This window comes from Gordionus sp. m RMFG-2023, chromosome 4 (assembly GCF_954871325.1).
Source record: "Gordionus sp. m RMFG-2023 chromosome 4, tfGorSpeb1-WG-v2, whole genome shotgun sequence".
In the NCBI taxonomy this organism is placed as follows: domain Eukaryota; kingdom Metazoa; phylum Nematomorpha; class Gordioida; order Chordodea; family Parachordodidae; genus Gordionus; species Gordionus sp. m RMFG-2023.
Window position 1 is genome coordinate 8,945,431 of NC_088778.1, and position 19,727 is coordinate 8,965,157.

The 19,727-nt window shown below is 26.7% G+C and overlaps 2 protein-coding genes across 10 annotated transcripts in view; one reads left to right on the forward strand and one right to left on the reverse strand.

Moving 5' to 3' along the window:
- Positions 1 to 1,415: 1,415 nt before the first annotated feature.
- LOC135928987 (uncharacterized) lies at positions 1,416 to 5,557 on the reverse strand. The gene is made up of 2 exons (XM_065465467.1): positions 5,402 to 5,557; positions 1,416 to 3,176 (listed from the first exon to the last, which is right to left on the reverse strand). The coding sequence occupies exon 2, from the start codon at positions 3,118 to 3,120 to the stop codon at positions 1,630 to 1,632; it is 1,491 nt and encodes a 496-aa protein (XP_065321539.1). The 5' UTR covers positions 3,121 to 3,176; positions 5,402 to 5,557; the 3' UTR covers positions 1,416 to 1,629.
- The window catches only part of LOC135928986 (uncharacterized), a 28,024-nt gene continuing 11,772 nt past the window's right edge, over positions 3,476 to 19,727 (forward strand). For 2 of the 9 annotated variants that reach the window (XR_010572441.1, XM_065465465.1), the window contains exons 1-3: positions 3,476 to 3,557; positions 3,786 to 3,893; positions 3,935 to 4,032. The gene's annotated coding sequence lies outside the window, so the exon portion shown is untranslated. Of the gene's footprint in view, positions 3,558 to 3,785; positions 4,033 to 5,782; positions 5,922 to 11,627; positions 11,737 to 13,258; positions 13,550 to 19,727 lie in introns of those variants that run through there. The other 7 variants (XR_010572440.1, XM_065465464.1, XR_010572444.1 and 4 more) reach the window with 6 other exon arrangements.

Sequence of the window (19,727 nt, forward strand, 5' to 3'; positions counted from 1 at the left end):
AATTCACTAGATATATATATTCTCCTACATGCATATTGGTCCCTGCTTCAATTATTTCATAGAAAATTAAACTTGGGATTTCTATAATAAAATTAATAATACATTCACTAGATATATATATTCTCCTGCATGCATATTCCTGTTTCAATTAATTCATAGAAAATGGAACTTGGGATTGCTATAATAAAATCAATAATACATTCCACTCTTATATTTGTCCACCCATGATTAATAAGGATCAAATTTTTATTTTTATCTTATCTTTCGGTTATTATATTTTAAATCCTTTCTCATTTACTGTGCTGTTTTTATAGATTGAAATAATTATTTAAGTTGCATTATGGAAAATGAACAATTTAACATAAAAATTATCAATATATTTCCTTAATTATTTTTCAGAAATTTCCATTATAATTAGTTGAATTAAAATTAGAAGATGAAGTTGACCCTACCTTTATTTTTAATCCTACTCCTTATCCCTATTTCAGTTATTATAAAAAAAATTTAAATATATTTCAGATAAAAAAATTTCCTTCCGATAAACATTACATTATATTATCGAAAAAGAACATAAATAAAAAAACAAAACAGTACTATGATATGTGAACTAAGTGGAAAAAAATATTCTTCTAAAATAAAAATCCTGATTATTTGATCAAAAAACATAAAATAAAAATTGGGGAAACTATAGGGGAAATTCGAAAATGTACAAAAATATTGACGACTTGTATCATATCAAAATAATATTTTATAGTTAGGATTAGTGTTGTTAAAGGGCTCATTTTGAGCCAATTTTTAAAAACGGCTACCTCAATATTTTATCCATGAAAAATATTACGCAAGCCTAAAGATTTTGCTCATAGATGGCTCAAAGGTTTTGATATCTATTGAAATTTCGATGCTTAAGCAATATTTTTCTTATTTTAAAATCGGCTCAAATAGAGCCGTTTAACAACATTAGTTAGGATATCAAAAGGTTCAAACGGCTTATACCTTTTTATAGTCTCGATTGGGTTACAAAATTACTAGTAGTTCAGACAAGGCAAATAATAAGCGACTAATACTGGTTTAACACAAAGTTTGAATTGCTCTTCAAGATAAAAAAAAAAAACATTTTGATCAAATTTTAAATGAAATTCCAAATTTTTTTTTGTATAAAATATTTTATAAATCATTTATGATTTTTATATGCATAAAAAATCTTTCATTAAGAAATCACAGATTTTTTTGTAAAAAAAAATTTTTCAATTTTATGATCTTCAAAAGATTTTTTGCCGATTTTGTTACAAACTCTGGTTCAGTTTTGGTTAAATTCCCTCAAAACTTAATAATTCCATTCAATTATTGTTTAATTTAATGATATTCATTTTGGAACTTTACGATATGCAATTTTATTTTAATATACAATATACAAGTATAAGTAATATTTTATTAAAAATAATTATCATAAAATCGAAAAATATAATAAAAAATAATAATTAATGTACAAAGATAATTTTAATGGTATTTTTTTTTTTAAAAAAACTAATGAAGTAGGCAAGATACCAAAATGATTAATATTTATATTGCGAAATAATTTTAGAAATACGTGTTATAATGAGAAATCGAGGATTTAATAAATAAGTAAAATCAATTAATGAGCTCCATATTCCCAGATTTTCGACCGCCTACGAAGCGACAATATATGAAATCAATGAAAGACAATCTAAGAGATTTATCATGGAAAGAGGCCACAAAGACGGGTATGCAAGCTCCTATATCGAAGAGGGTGCCCAAGAATCCAATTAAGCCTTGCATATTGAGCATTTCGTACAGAAACTTAGGCCTGAATAAAAGAGCTATCAGGTAAAACCATAGAAAGGGAGTATAAACCATGAAGTTTCCGAAAGATATCCAAAAATAATATGACAGATTTTCGTAAGGTAAGTTAATAGGGTTCGAATTATCAATATATGTATCAGTCGCGTTAACTCCACCCGCTTTAACAATATAAGGTAAAGTTAGTGAATCATCGTTATTGGATGTAGGGGATGACTCGCTGATATCTTTGATAGTTTTGACGTTCTTGCTCAGATTTACTTTGGTTTTGAAGTAAGCACTCAATTTATTATAACGGTAAAGAGTAGTTCCCCAGAGGATCAAATTAAGTGTGACGTGGAAAGTTTGGATCAAAAGACTGTATTTGACGGCTTGGTATTCGTGAAAATACACGTGGTCGCCTCGTATGTTGAACACCAAAGTTATAACTACGGCCAATACTGCTCCGTATACCGCAGAGAGAATACAAGTAGATCTATTAGTACTTCGAATAAAAAATTTGGTAACCCATTCCGGGATCAAGGTAACTCTCCTGCCTAGTTCAGATTCGTTAACTGCTCTGGTAGGCCTACTCCTGAACCTGTAACACAATATGGATTGGAATGAGAGCCTGATAGAACGATCGTTGATATCAACTGAGTTTAGGACGGTTTTGAACCAAAGGAACATCAAATAAACGCTATTGAAAACAAGCGTGGCGTCCAACAAACGTAACAGGAATATAGAGAATATCATTATGGAAGATGTTAGATATCTCACCTTCAAGAAAAATATATCCACGGTTACCTTTACCAATAAAAACAACAAGGATCCCCAAGTGAGATGCAAGCAGCATTGATTTGGACAACCCCAATGCGGAGCTAGCACAGTATTTCCTCTTAAATTGACGCTGTTTTTTTTTAAATTAGCGTTTTTGAAATGCGTGTTGAAAAAAACATCAGTATCGTCTGCGGTCCTGATATTTCGCTTGCCTTCTGCATCGTTGTTTATATCTGGATTCGATTGGCTGTTTCCCAAGCAATTGATATTTTTATTGCGTATTCGAGGGAACATGTAATAAACGAGCAAGAAAACCACGTTGAAACCAAATATGATAATAGTTACGATGAGATTTAATATCCAAATCAATCGTTCCTTATTGAACCCTTCAACATTCTCCTCAAGATCCAGCAGTAATTCCTCTTCTATAATGGTGGAGTTTAAAATGGAATCATTCTTTGCAAAGGATTGCAGATTCTTGACGATTGTCGATGTGGTTGCCAGGTATCCTATCGAAGAGGATATTCCTTTAACAGTTGACATTTTTCGTCGTAGGTAGAATTAATCTTGTTTACACAATATGTTTCTGAAGTTGCATCCTTTTTTTAAAAAAATAAAATAAGATTATATTTTTTTAATGGTTATGAATTATGATATAATAATTGTGATAAATTTTAGATTAATTATTAATTATGATAAAAGCATTTTATTGCATAAATTTGAGCAAAAATATTTTTTTATTTTGTTTTTGATAAAAATATTTATTCCAAAATAAATAAAAAACAAAAAAAAACGGAAAATATCTTGGTTTTGGCATAATAATGATCTTTATTTTTGAAAAAATATAATAAATTAATAAGGTCTTATTTTTCTATAAACCAAACCTAAAAAGGCAGATTGTAATTGTTTTGTTTTTCTTCCCTTATTTATTTTATTATAGTGATTTACTCAAGAAAAAATGTCCTAACTTGGAAAATATAGTATGTAATTTAATTAATGAATTATGTTTTGTTTTGTACGTCTCGAATTGTAATAAGGAATCCATATGGATTCCAATTTTAAAAGCTTACTGTATAGTGATTTTTAAATTTGAAAAAAAATGATTTTGGCAGAAATTTATTCCAGAATTTGCAAAGTCCTTGCGTATTTTTTTTTAAAAAACAAAATTTATACGAAAAGTACATATATTATAATATTTTTTTAAAAAGGGGATTCAAAATTTAACAGTAAAATTATATCAAATTCACAAATATGGGTAACTTTGCACATGTTGGATTACCCTTTAAAATAGATATTATCTCAATTTACGACATAATGTAAGTATGATTAAGAAACTGTTTATTTTTATATATTCCAGTGTGGAGTTGGCGGTTAAATGGAGACTCATGACTATAGTTGGGTGAGAGCGAAATGTAAGCTACGACTCCAATCTTCGGGGTATATCGGAGAAAATCGGTAAACATTAAGGCATTTTAATTTATATTAGTGTTTTTCAAATTTGAGCTGCTATCTTTTTAAGAAAGTTCTCCAAGGTCAAATTGATAGTTTTCGGTGTAAAACTTGGCTTAGTCGATTTTTTAACCGGCTAAAAATGGCTTAAACTGCTAAAATTTTAGTAATTGTCCAACTTGTTAAACGGCTAACTCAATATTTTAGCCAGAAAAATAATGACTAAGCCTCAGATTACGATAATAGATGTCTAGACCTTACTACCATCTATGAGAAAAATAGCTCGCGTAATATTCTTCTCAACATTGAGTTAGTCGTTTTTAAAAATCGGCTCAAAAGGAGCCGTTTAACAAAACTACGGGAGTGTTCTTTAAAAAATGGTATAATAAACTTTTACCAAGATTTTAATTTTCTACTTTGATATGATTAATTGCTATGTTATTATTATTTCTACATTTTTATATTTGGTAATTATTTATTTTTTTTGAAATGTGCTATTCTTCCTTTTTTTAAATCTTATTCTTTCATTTATTATATAAATGTTTGCTATAATAAAAAAATAATATAAAAATAAAAGTTAGTTTTCAAAATTTAATTTTTTCTTAAAAAAAGGAACTTAATATAAACAAATTCTGAAGGGATAAGAAATGCGAGCTATTGTTTAAAAATTTGTTATCAAATTTTTTTTAAGATTAATTCTTTTTTTGCAAGTTTTATTTTATGATAACAATCTAATCTTTTAATTTTTAAAAATAAGATTTTAAAAAATTAATTTAATGTTTCACAAATTTTAATAAAAAAAATTTTTTGCGAAAAAAATAACTCCAGTAAAATGAGAAATTATATTTAGAGGTTTTCTTCTATATTTCTATTGTTTTTGCCAAACCAAGTGGGACATTTTCAGCAGAGGAAAGGCTTGCTTGACATTTATTGGGGAAATCTTGTAGCTTAGTTTTTGATTGAGTTATTTTTTAAAAATAGGTACCAAACGAGCCTAGAAAATTGGGCCGTGATCATAATTAAATATAAAAATTCTTATAAAATTAAAATAGATATCAATATTTTCACTTATATTAAAGGAAAATCATAATTAGAATTTCTCTGCTTTTAGTCAAATAGGCTGTGTCCTGTACTCATCTTTTTCCTATTTTAAAACAGAATAAATTAATAAATAGAAATAACACAACTTAAGCGTATAAAACTCTAATTTTTTTAAAAAAGCTAGAATTAAGCAAATATTATTTAATAACCATAAAAAATGCATTTTAATTTACATTTTTTAATAAAAAAATGGCAGGGGTTAGGTAGGGCTGGAGTCAAGTGGTTTATTCTAAAAAATGTATAAATTATATTAAAAAATTAAAATAATGATTACCTAATTACAATTTAGCAGAATGAGTCAATAATATTTTTTTATAAATGGAAAATAATTTCTTTCTTTTTGATGGATTTCAGAATAATTATCATCTTGCAAAAATATTTATAATCAAAAGTTTTGTTTTTCAAATTAAATAAAAAATTAAGTCAAATTTATTTAAATATAAAAAAAAATACTTAATAAATTTACATATGTACGTTATTTATCATTTTTTTTTGTTAATTAAATTTGCGATCACGAGATTAAAGAAAAATGAATGAACGGGAAAGTATCTAATATATAATCTTAAATCATTTTTTTTTAAATAGTAGAAAAAGAAAGAAAAAATTAAATAAGTCAATAGGTAAAAAAAATATTTCTTTTATATGTTACGAACAGTGAAAAACAAATGGAATGGAATCATACATAGATCATGTAAGAAGCATCCCCCCTTCTAAAAGATATTATATGATAAATAAATAATCTTTTTTTAATATTTTATTTATAAAATTATCGATTTTGAGAAAGAATATGTAACAACCAAAATTACAAAATTATTCGAGTTTTTTTTTAAAATAAAAATCAAAAGTGATTTATTCTATTATTTTTCACGAAATGTTACAAAGTTATAAGATGAATATTATTATATAAAAAAATATATAAATATTAATTAATTAAAAGGGTTATAAATTTCTTCTTTCTTTCTTTTTTTAGTAATTTTCATCGTTAATTAACTATATTATATATTTAGTAGCAGAATATTTTATTTATTTATAACACGAGGTCAAAGGTGCTATGTGTTAGTTTAGATTTTTATGATTCCATGAAAGAAAAAAAAAGAATTATAAAAAAAGTTTAATTAAAATTAATAATATTTTAAAAACTTTAATTAGGAATAATGTTTCATTTATATAGTTCTATCTAATTATAAAAAAGTTTCTCTGAACTATCGTAAAGGTAATAATCTAACAACTTTAAAATATCCACTCCAAAAAACAATATTTTATATAAACACCTATACGTTTACCATATAAATTTTTTATGTTAGCATCAGTGTATTTTCTGGCAATGTTTTATTTTTTCATCTTTAAATCGTTTTCTGAGCACGTTTTTTAAATTCAAAATTTTGATTTTACTGGAAATGTGTTCTATCATGTTTGGAATACCTACCCTATAAATATCAGACAAATATGCCGTGAACTTTTGAATTTAATATAATTTATATTAGTTTTTTCATAGAATTTTCATGTAAATTGTAAGTGATTCAAAAGTAAACGGTATACAATTCATAAGATAGGTATTCTAGACATGATGGAATATATTTCCGTTAAAATCAAATTTTTAATAACACGCTCAATTCAAGTCGTAAAAATAATAAATTGCCGGAAAAAAAACACATTGATGCTAACAGTTATATATTCTTGGTTTTCAATTCATGCAGAACTATGTCCGAGTTTTTCTTAACTAGTGATGGGTCGATTTTTAAAAACCGCTCTATTAAGATTTTGGCCAACATAATGTTATAAGTCAGGAGATTTTTCTCATAGGTGGCAGAAAGGTTTGTACCTTTGCCAAATCTCAAGGCTTAATAATATTATGTTAACTAAAATCAATCTGGTCGTTTTCAAAAATCGACTCAAATTTTAACAACACTATTCGCGACTTTACTTTTTAAAATATCCATATTTTGTTTATTATAAATTTTATTTATGGATAGAAATCTGCAAAGCCCGGGCCATTTCGGCCAGTTAAAAATTTTAACTTGCCTGGCCCGTTCATATTTTACAAAAAGCCCCTTCCCCCTGCCCGTTAAATTTTATTGCAGGAATTTTCCAGCCATCATATTTTTTATCCATACATCTAACTCTTCCTATCTATTTCTTTCTACAACAACTGTTTTACAAATCATTTGTGTTTGATATCTGTAATGTTTATTTGTAATCGGATCATATTATAAATAACTTGATTTTTTATGAATTTACTATTTTATTTATATATTCGTATTGTTGTAGACATAATCTATTTTCAAGTAGTATTAATTAAAAACAGAGATCCGCAGAGGTACCATTTACACGGTCCGGCTTTTTTAAAAAAAAATTTCAAGTCCAGCCCGGATTTTTTAAAAATACTTTATATTTATTTTTGATTTTAGCTAATAGCTTTAAAAATACGACCGACCCGGCCAGGATATTTTTCTTTAAAAAAATATCCGGACGGGCTGGGTACAGGTCTTTGATTAAAATATTAGTTTGAGACTCAAAATAATATATCAAAATTTTGATACCCGGACTGGTCTATTAATATTTTATCGGAGATTTATGAGGTCCTACCTCATTTTCTATATATAAATTGTCTGCACTGGAGCTATTATTTATATGCAAATTTTCCAGCCTGTTATATATTTTTGTAAAAGAATTCTCGGCTCGGGTTTGATTATTTCCCAAAATATAAATGTTTTCTAACTAAAAAAATATCTAAAAAAAAATTAGCCTAAATATAGAAAATGGCTTATGAGCAAACATTGTATTTGCATAATTGAGCATATACAAATTAAATAAATATATAACCCTTTCATATTCGGAATTCTTATTAAATTGAATTTAGGGAGATTCCAAATATTTAAAGATATATATTTATTAATAAAAGATGCTTTGTGCTTAATTCTAATTGTAATGTTTGCTCAGAAACTAGAATTCTTTCACTATTATTTTTTTAACATTTCCTATATATTTTCTATATATTGGTCAAATTTTTATGAATAAATTTTTTTTTTACATTTTCTACTGGCCAAATATTTTTATGAACAATTTTTTTTTTAAATTTTCTATATTTTGGCGAAATCGTTCAATATCCATTTTACATTTGCAGATTGGGTATGATACTTGACGATTAATGAACATCCTAGAAATCTGCAAAAGTAGGCCTGGCCCGGGCCTAATATTTTTTAAAAAAAATCGGACCGGGTCGGGCCTTAGATATTTTTTTAAATATATCTAAATTTTTCATATGTTGAATTTTTTATTTAAAATAAAAATATTTGATTTTATTTTTAGACGCCATATAACATATATCGTTTATTTAAGAATTCGGGCAGATCTGAGCCGGTAAATTTTTCAAAAATAAATTAAGGGTTCGGGCCGCGCCGGCAAAACTTTTTTAAAAAAAAATCGGGTTCGGGTCGGGCTGGGCAAAACTTTAAATACATCACACACCTAAGATTATCGTAAAAATAGGAAAAATAAAATTTTAAATTTAAATTACTTAGAAATTCGGAACTTAAATTATTTTTAGCATGTAACATGTATTCTCATTTCACATATCTAAAAGGAAATAACAATACGGCGAGGTAGAAGTATGCAATGCAATTAGCTGGTTAAAAATGTTAAACATTGGATGAGTAGGTTAGAAATATATCTAAAACAATGATCTGGCGGGTTGGTGAATTAAAATTTTTTTCAAAACGGGCCTATATTTTAAAAAGGATTTTTTCTTAATATGCAAATAAAACCTAATAAATACAAAAATAAATGAGAAATTAGTTATGCAATTTTACACCTACGGGGAAATGGGGGGGGGGGGCTACAAGAGATCTGTAATACCCGGTTCTGGTAACGTCTGAAATTTTTTAAATTGAACCTGGAGGGCAAAAAGTAGAGATGCATGGCACGCTTAATAAAGTATGGAAGAAAAAATTTTAAAGCCTGATTAAAATAATAAATTTTCTTTACTTATAATTTTAATGATTAAATCATGACGTGCTACTATGATTATTCGTTCATAAATACTATTTCCATTTCATGTATTTTGTGTTTATTGCTTTAATAAGAAAATCATGAAACTTAAATTCTCACCATATTAATTTGATATATTTTTCCTGAATTTATAAAAACGAGACCGGGCAACCTAACAAAAAATTGAAATCGGACCAGCCCCGAGTCAGGAGAAAACTCAATCCCATCTGGGCCGGGAAAAAATTTGCCTTTTGCAGCCCTTCTAACTGCTACCCATAAAAATTAATTCTCTTTGCTAATTTTAGATAGAATTAGCTTTTCCCGTAAACCCAATGGTTTCTACTTTTTTTTTACCTCCATCTACCCCATTTTAATTAATTACCCTGCCCCTGAAGAATTTTTATTACCTCGAAATGCACTTTTTACCCGTATCTAACTGCAACTGAAAAATACTATCACTGAGAACTCAACCAATTATTACTCTATTATATTATAATAATAATAATTTTATTAACAGTAAATATATTTCAAATTATAAAATAATATTGATCTCCTTTATTATACTATAACACACTACACTAGATATATTTAGTTAAATAAATAAAGATTTGAACGAAAAAAAATTAGAATATATTGCAAAAAGAAATTTAATGTTGATTGCTTCATAAAAATAAGATGACTTGTGTATATACTCTTCAATAAAGAGAAGAGTCTGGATTAATCTTCAAGCAAAAAATGCAATGGGAAGCATTGTATACTTTAAACTATATTTTGGAGTTTTTTTAAATATTTTAAAATAAATTACTGAATATTTTGGCAACAATGTCAATTAGTACAAGCACAAATGAAAGGACCTTTTATACATTACAGAGAATAAGCTTACCTCAAAAGTACGACATCTTAAATTCGATTGAATGCACTATCTTTAATTAATAATTGAGATTTAATAACCAATACAGAACTACTTATTGAATTGGCGCATTCGTAAAGATTAAATTTTCATTTATGAAACGATATCTTTAACTTTTTAAATCATCATAATAATATTTAATTCTATATTTTATTGTGATTTCCATACCGGCTTATATAGCTATAATATTTTTCAATCATGTTTTATTCATAAATATTTTCCAATATTTCATTATTTGTGTTCGAAATTGTCATTTTTTAAAAATATGAACGGTTATAATAAATTTTTGATAATTATTTCTAAAATTTTTAATGTCCTAAAAAAATTATTTCAATATTTAAAAAAAATAATACCCCCCCCCCCCCCCATTATAGATAGTTTCTGGCTTCGGGCCTGCCCCCCGAAGCCTATAAAGATCCACTGATAAACTAAAATATTGGAATAATTTATTTACTACAAACAAGAGCCCTAGCATCGGACTTTCAAAAAAATAAATTCAAAGATTTGAGTCTAATTCCAAAAAAAAATTAGGAGAAATATTGAACGTGAGGGAAAATGTGATTTTATTATGGAAAGTAGATTAAGCGCTACAGATAAAAAATAATTGTTTTTCCTTAGAATATTTATAGGACCTATAAGAGACTGCCGGGTCGGGGTGTATGAGACTAAAAATAGTTATCGCTTGGAAATTATTTTCTTTAAGGAAAATATGTTAAATAAATTTGCCTTACGAATTCCTGTTTGCGATCTGCAAAAAATAATATTTTAATTTACTTCTTATTTCAAAAATTATCTAGGTGTTTGCTTCTCAAAATTTCAAAATTGTGACAATATCTAATAGGGCAAAATTGCACATCCGGAAATTAAACATATTTACTTAGAGTTTAATCATATTAGATTAGTAAATATAGAGATTGAAAACCAAGAAAAAATATCAAATACAATGAGAAGGTTAGCAAATAAATATGATACAAGCACAAATTATGATTCCAATAAGAATGCCATATTCTTCTCAAAAAACGCAGGAGAAAAAAGAGGATCATCCGAATATTTCCACCCTAGCAAAAAAAATGTTCTGGCAAATAGCACACCTATTGAAAGGGAAGATCTAGAGGTCTGCATTGGGCGGGTTTTTAGCCCGCCTGCCCATTTAAGTAGGCTGGCGAGCGAACGGGTTAAATTAAAGAACGGGTGGGCGGGTTAAGAAAAATATTTAAACTATTGGAGGGTTAAAAAAATACCAATCGATATCTGAGGATGTGTTGGGAAGAATATAACATCAACGTGGATGAAAATGTGATTTTACCAGTTTCTCCAAAAGCTAAGAGAATTCAATTAAAGGTATTAAATTATAAATGCAATGTTTGAAATAAATAGTATTCACGTCAAAATTAAACAATAGATGGTAAGATGTGGTTTTTACAGAGGAGAGCACCTTACCTAATGACATAACAAAATATTTAAATCTTAAAGTAGCGAGTTTTTGTATAATTTAGCAAGATTTTAGTTTAAGTTTATCATTTATAAACAATTAATTTAAATTACATTTTTTTTATATATTATAAATGGTTTAACTTTTTATTTAAATATCACAATTAAGTAGAGGATATACTTCAAACGGGTACCCTTCTTTAATGGAAACGACGAAAAAGATTTATCGATGCTATCAAGAATAATTAGTGCTTCTTCCGAATGAGGAATTAACATTTCTGGAGGATTTATAGAACAAAAGGGAACGTGTGTGTATACCTAAAACGAATTATTTGTTATTCGATTCGTATTTTACGAATACGAATAACACAATTATTCGATCGAAAATTCGAATCGAATTCGAATAAGGAAAATATATTATTCGTCGAATAATTTTTTATCTATTATTCGATCCGATACAGGGATCTTCAACCCCATGTGAGCGACTCTTTTCTGTTGGAGCTCACATGGTTACAAAATACAGAATGTCGTTAAAGGAGGAAACAATCCGAAAAACTTTATGTTTGAAAAATTGGCTGTTGTCAGATTTATCTTCTACATTATAGATATGAATATTATATTGATTTTTCCACATTGTATATAAATATATTATATATGTATGCTTCTATTTTGTCTCACTAATAAAATTTGTTTGTCTTTATCCTTAGTTAAATTTTACAAAATAAATTTTATAATAGATCTTTTTTAATTTATGGTAAATAAAATTTTCGAATCGAATAATCATTTTATTATTCATACGAATAATAAATTATTCGATTTAAACGAATACAAATAATTCCAATATACGAATAATGGAAATATTCGATTCGATTCGTATTTTTGTAGGTATGCGTGTGTGAATTCAGAAAGTGTGGATTCATTATTATTTTTGCATTATAAGAAATAATATCAATAAATATTAATTTTATATATTTTACATAAATATTTTATTAAATCAAATAAATTCATTATCGGTAATTTAAATTGAATATTTTTTTTGCTTAATCTAGCAATTTCCTAAATTATAAAACATTTTTGTAGGGGTGTAGCGCTGAAACTGAATCATTTTTTTAAATTAGATTTTAAATTAAAAGGATGAGCTTATTTAAATTTTATGGGAGGTATGGGTTATAAAATTTTTATATAATGGGCTTACGAGTAAAATATTTTAAACTAATGGGCGGGCGAGTAGCGGGTAAAGACTTTTAGACTCATGGGAGAGCGGGTATATTTTTTTAAAAACTATGGTCATGTTAGAAGGGCGGACTTGTGGGCTAAAAACCAGCCCATTGCATTATCTAGCAAATTTTAATAAAATAATTTTTATACATAACTTAAATTATAATTAGCTAAGTCTTGGCAATAACTTAAAATATGCTCATTTTCTGTGTATATTTTTTGGCTTTTCTTAAAAAAATTAGTATTGGTGTGTAGCCTGTGTTTACAGCAGTTTAAAAGAGGAGCACCCAGCTGTTGAGTAGAATTTTAAAACTCGTATCAAAAACTGATAGTTTTGTAGGTGCACAGGTCTAAATTAAGCGATTCATTATTATGACTTTATTATGAAGAACCCTTATCTTATATAAATGGGATTTTTGTAGTTTCAATTATTTTATCTTAAAATTTTAGTATATATATTTAAAAATCTATCCAAATTTGGCCTAAGGACATGTCTTATATTGATATTTTATCATTTAAAAAAATATATATCAACAAAACAAAACCATTTTAAATAACATAAATCTTCACATTTTTTATACATAGTTTGACGGTGAGATCCATAAAAAAAAGAAGTGTTATATATATTTTACACCAAGATATATATAAAAAAATGAATATAAAATCATTTTTCGAGTGGCACATAATTGAGTAATTTTTCAATCAAATCAACATGCCCTAACAACATTCTCCGGCAACAATATCGCTTGAGTCCCAAGGAGTCGAGTGCATCTCCTTCGGTATATTCAGCCTGTAAAAGCCCCAAGTATGCTTCCCATTTATTGCCTATAACCTTCCCACAAGTAAAACATCGAATTGGAATAAGCATCTGTAATCTTTTAATTTATATTGTATAATTTTAAATAAGGACAATATTTATCTGGTATTTTAAAAATAATACACGTTTACAGTTTAATCTAATTGTAAGTAAGTACATAAATTTCTCAAAAAAAAATCGATATAAGATTTATATTATTAAGGTTATTTTTTTTTTAAAGAAAATGGCATGTTAAATAATGGAATAAGGAATGTTGATCATAAATTTTTTTTAAAAAAGGAAGAAGAAAAATGAACAATTATTAATAAATTATCTTTTAATTTGCATAGATTTTAAAAAAATCTGTTTTATATTTAAATTGTTTAGAAAGATTTTTGATTCTTACAAACTAAAAAAATAATACTAAAATGCTTTGAAGTTTTTTAAATTTTATTATCAACAAACAGTATATATCACAATTTGAATGTTAGAAAAATGTGACAGACAATTTATATGTGAAATTAGAAAACAAAGTATTTTTATTTTATAATATTAACAAATTAAATAGTAAAAAAAATTGCATATAAAGAATAAAGTAATTCATAATGAGATTGTTAGAATCTTTTTCAACTCTATATCATTTAAATAAAAATTAGTCATTCAATTGTTTGTCTTTTAAATAGTTAGTATGACAGATGACATTAAATTATAAGTTTTTATTTCTAATTAACTATTTAATTTGTTTAAAAGAGATATAAAAGATCTTTATTTATAAAATAGGTGCACAAAGTGAATATTTAATGTATAAATGATTTCAAAGTTTTAAATATGTTCTAAGAAAAAAAGTGTCATAAAAAAGAAATTTATTAAATAATGATCATTATTGCATTAACATAAGGCAGGAATCTAAAAAGATCAATGGATTCCCACTTTTAGTGTGGATCCTATAGCAAATTATAGTTACATATTTGCCACTAATAATTATTCTATCATATTTTTTATGATCTTAATTATTTTAAACGTCATCATTTCAAGGTTTTTTATATTAGGTATTAGCTGTCAAATTTGAGTTGGTAATATCTAAAACAAATTGTATTTGTCATTATTAGCTAGATATAAATTATAAATGCTAAAAATTTCTTCAAATGTTTAAAACGTAGTTAAAAATAAATAAATATGTATGTATATTTTACAACAAGAATAATCTTTTCTTACATTGGTTAATTTCAATTAAAATAGATTTGATTTAAATATAAAAGGATTTAAACATCAAAAATAAATGAATTAGCAAATTTTATAGATTGATCAGTAGAAAGCATAAATAGAATATTACAACAATTATATCATACCAATAGATTATGAATATCATATTTAAAATTTTGACAAAAAATTGTGATTTCTCGATTAGTAAGAGTTCAAAGAAGTAGATGGCGGAATAAACACTTCTATATTTTTGAAATATATATTATTAGAAAAATCCTTTAGAGATACATATGTTTTTATCATTTTCTAATTTAATACATTAAGTTGCAAGTTTTCTAAATATCTTCTAAATCAAAAAATATTTATATTGCAATTATATCTATAATTTCTGTGCATTTAGGTAATAATGATGTGGACAATGGCTGATGAGGGAAGGGGGGTTTAGCCCTTATGAAAAATATGATTAGGCAAAAAAAAATCATAATTTTATATTGATCTCTAAAGAAAATTTGTTTAATTTCTTTTAAATTGATAAAACCTCCTCCTTAATTTTTTAATTCTATAAAATACCTCGGAAATTTTGCCTCTCATCCCCATTTTAATATGTTGCTCATATGCCCTCTCAGAATTAGGTCTCTGGTTTAGGGGCTGAAAATTGTCTATTTAAATTACTTATGTGTTATTATATTTTAGAAAAATAGTGCATTAAAGTATCTATATTTAAATTTATCTTTTTTCCATACAATCAATAAATAAAAGTTAACTTACTAAATGACCCCTCCAAACCATCTCCCGTTTGAAATGCCTGAGTGGTCATAAATGGGAGGGAAAGCGTAAATATGATCGAAATAACAAATAAATGGAAAGGATTTCTATAAATGAATAAATGTTCATAAATATGGAAAGAATTTAAGAATAATTAACAAATACATATATAGTGAAAGCTAAACTTATATCAGAATTTCGGGGAAAACAGATTTTTCCAGCCTGGATGCAAACAGAACTTTTTAAAATGTAAATTAAAATTAAAATTACTTTGAGAATGAGAATGAACTCATAGGGCTTTTCGATCACATATAAAAAGAGAAATTTTTTTTATTATAATATGTATTGCAAAAAATAATATATAAAAATAATTTTAGGTGTTTTTTTCATAAAATATATTTTATGTATCAGAGGCGTCTTCTACATATATAAAAATTAAAAACTGACAGTGTTCTTGGATAATGTTAAGTTTATAACTTATTTAATTAATTTCAATAAAATGTATTGGTGTAAAAAATTAATACTTTTAATATAGACCTGTTATAATACAATGATTTTGTTGATCATCGACATAATCTATATATTTTAAACAATCATAGACCTTATTTTCCAAAGACATTTTCAGAAAACTCATATTCATGCCAAACAATATGAGTGGTTTTTTTAATGAATTCGTGATCTAAAAAATAACTCTTTTATATTCATATTATTTTGGTAGTTGGTATTAGAGATAGTAGAATAATTTAAGTTATTCCTTCTAAAATTACCATTATAATTAAAAAGATGTATTTTATAATGGGAAAACGTAGAAATTTTTTAGGAGGGTAGGCATAGGTTTTGGGGAGGGGGAGGGGGGAGTGGGGGGTTAAAAATTTTAAAAGTGGGGATATCATTAAATATTTCCTGGCATCACCTCCCTTTATACTCTGGCATATTTTCCATTCAAATTAATTGATAATGAAAACATCTTTTTATTAATTACTTTTAATTTCATAGAAAATCTTTTTTTTAACCTATTGCAATACAATATCAAATTTATAATTTAAAGAACATAATATAGGAAATATATAGCATCGCTAAAAGAAAAGAAGTATAATAAGGAATCAAAGAAATTTAGGTGTAACATCACTAAATTTGGGTTGGACGTCTTATCTTTGCATAGTTTCGGTAAAACTAGTTTCCTAAATTATTTATAAATATAAGAGCAAGATTTTGGAAATTTGCTAAGTTGGATGTTGCCACTAAGGTGAAAGTATATATAATTATTTCCTATTTTTCAGTCTAATAGTAAAATATTTCCATTTATGCTAGAAATAGGTATAGAAGCGAAATTTGAACCATAAATTTACTTCCCTTCCAATGGATTATTATCTCCCGTCTGATTTGACTAAACAAACCCAGAGGGTTACAAATTGCATGGGGTGATGAGAAGAACTACTATTATCCTACCCACAAGTTTTTCACATTGTAGAAAGGTCAAGGAGTTCAAACGGATGAAGACGTAGTGTTAAACTTCTGGTCGTTCGGCTAAAGGTAACAGGTTTTCGAGGAGATATCTACTAGAAATTCATGATAAAACACCCTGTTTGCGGAAACGATAAGAATTCATTTGCAGATTTTAGAATTATAGGTACTTAATCAAACCCTATAAGGTTGTAATGTGTATAGCAAAAATCTTGGTACCACCTAGCAAAAAACAAAGATTTGTATAGGGTAATTACCCATAATTTGGACTAAACTAGGCTCTTGAATCTGTAAATATTTGAATTGGATCTCCCCATGCTGCAGGTGTTGCAGAGGTGTCACAATTTCTTAAATAAAGTGGATGGAGCTACCATTTATTGAAACCCTTGAGACATGTTCAACCTCGTTAGACTGGGGAGGTTGGAGCTGAGAGGGCCTTAGTCTGAGGCGACAAAACCCTATAAAGATAATTAGATTACCAGTTATTGTGCTTAGCCCAGAGACCTTTTCAGACCTTCCCCTAAGCCAATAATAATTATAACTGCTACCCCACTCAAAATTTTACCTCCCATCCCTTCTAAAATTTTGCCCCCACCTCTTATAAGATTTACCCCTTTCGTCAAAATCAAAATTAGTAAAAGAATGAAACTCAAATCATAGCTCCCCCATAACCCCCCCTCCACCCCCTTACCCCCTCCCCCTAATTTCCTCAAATAGCGATTCGTCGTTACAAATACTTAATTTCCCAATTTAAGACGATCTTTTATCATAGCCCCCCCCCCCCTCCCCGTCTCCTGTGGTAGCAGTCTCTGGTTTGATTATTATTTTTAGAATAGTCTACTACCAGATGCTGCAATCAAAAAAGAGATTTTTTATACCTAATTTTGGAATAAATAAAATTCTAAAGATTATTTGATGGGGTAATAATGTAAAATTTCTATTGGTCCACCATTTAATTTTAGAGTTTTTACATTACCTTTTAACGCACCAGAAATCTTTGCTTTGGTTTTTGTTTAAATTAATTTCAAATCTGTTAAAGTAGATATAAAAATAAGAAGTGATCGGTATCGATGGCACTTTTACAAAAGAAGTAACTAATTAAGACATCCTTTTATCGGGTATACCGCTATAGCTAAAATGAGCTAGTTTAAATAAAAATATAATTCATATTTAAAAATGATGAATATAAAATAAATTTTAATTATTTTATTAATAATTTAAAATAAAATAGATAAACTTTTAAAAAAATGAAATTTATTCAAATCCTTTAATTTTTTGGTTTTTTTTAAATTTTGAAATTATTTAAATCAGGAGTATATTACGTTTAAAGGAAAAGAAATTCAGATATTGGCACTCAATCAGTTAGATACAAATAATCCTCCTGCCATTTTTTAAAGAAAATTGGATATGATTGTAATTAGAGAGGAACACAATAATAAAAGATAAACTAATCGTAAATTAGCTCAAGGCCTTTGCATTTTCTCTTGTTCAATCTCAACATTAAAAAAAATAATAACCTAACATAATGAGAACAACCCGCGATCTAGATTATTATATTTCTGATGAAAATTAAAAAGATGATATAAATATTATTGATTAAACAACGAATTTTTATGAAATTGTCCATATCATATTTCCAGCATATTTAAAGTGACCCTCTTTTCTAAAATCAATCTTCATAAAATACAAGATTTTGTCTCATACCCCCTCCCCCCCCCCTCGCCATCATGAAAATATTTTTATTTTAATTCACTAAATTGATAATATATACATGCTTAAAATTTATTTGTTTTTTATTTATAAATAACAATTTGATATACAGTATTAGATTATTTCTATAAATTTTAAATAAATTTTAAATTATTTTGAAAAAACTTGTCCAGTATATCATATTCCTTTTTTAAAAAATATCTGCTTTGCCAATTATTTAATATAAACGTATCAAAATTACAATTAGTTTGTTAAATGGCTCAATTTGAGCCGATTTTTAAAAACGACTAACTCAATATTATAGCCAGAAATATATTGCTTAAGTCTCGATCCAAACCTTTCTGCCATCTATAACTAAAATCTCTAGGCTTGCGTAATATTGTTCTGAATAAAATATTGGCAAATTGAGCCGTTTAGCAACACTAGCTACAACCCAAGTCATATTTTAAAATGATAATATTAATAAAACATATTTTAAATATTTCGTTTATTTAATTTTTTTTGCTTTTGTGCTTCTAGGAACTTCGTTCTGTTTTATTTAATGAGATTTAAATTACTTCTATATTTATTTAAAAAAATAAAGAAAAAATGCATCTACGAAAAATCATAATATTCAAAAATATCTTGAAAAGGGAAAAATAAATCTTAATGTATTCAGACCAAATAGATTTGATAATTTAAAATTCGATATTTAAGATTCAGCCTAAGACTTGCTTTAATTTTTATTTCGCTTATAACTGGTTTTTGTTTACAACTTTTATATTCATTCTGGCATGATGCTTATTTTGATAATTTTTTATTTTTTACTAATAATTCTTTTCCTCTTTGAACCAACTACCACAGAGAATAAAGCAATAAAATATAGCAATAAAGCCCTTCTTAATAGTTTAGTAAAAGTTTCAGAATTATTTCCAAAAGCTTGGCTCACTTCACATTTAGAGAGTGATCATAGTTTTCAAACGGATAAATTAGTATACAACATGATCTAATCATTGATAAAATTTACTAAATAAATTCAGTCACTTTTTAATCTTAAGGTTGGCCAGTTACTCTTTATACTGGTTACTATACTACACTAATAAAATTTCCATTTAGAATTAGGGTTTGTTCAGTCAA

Coding starts and splice junctions, on each gene's coding strand:
- LOC135928987 (XM_065465467.1), bottom strand. CDS start 3,120: ATGTCAACTGTTAAAGGAATATCCTCTTCGATAGGATACCTGGCAACC.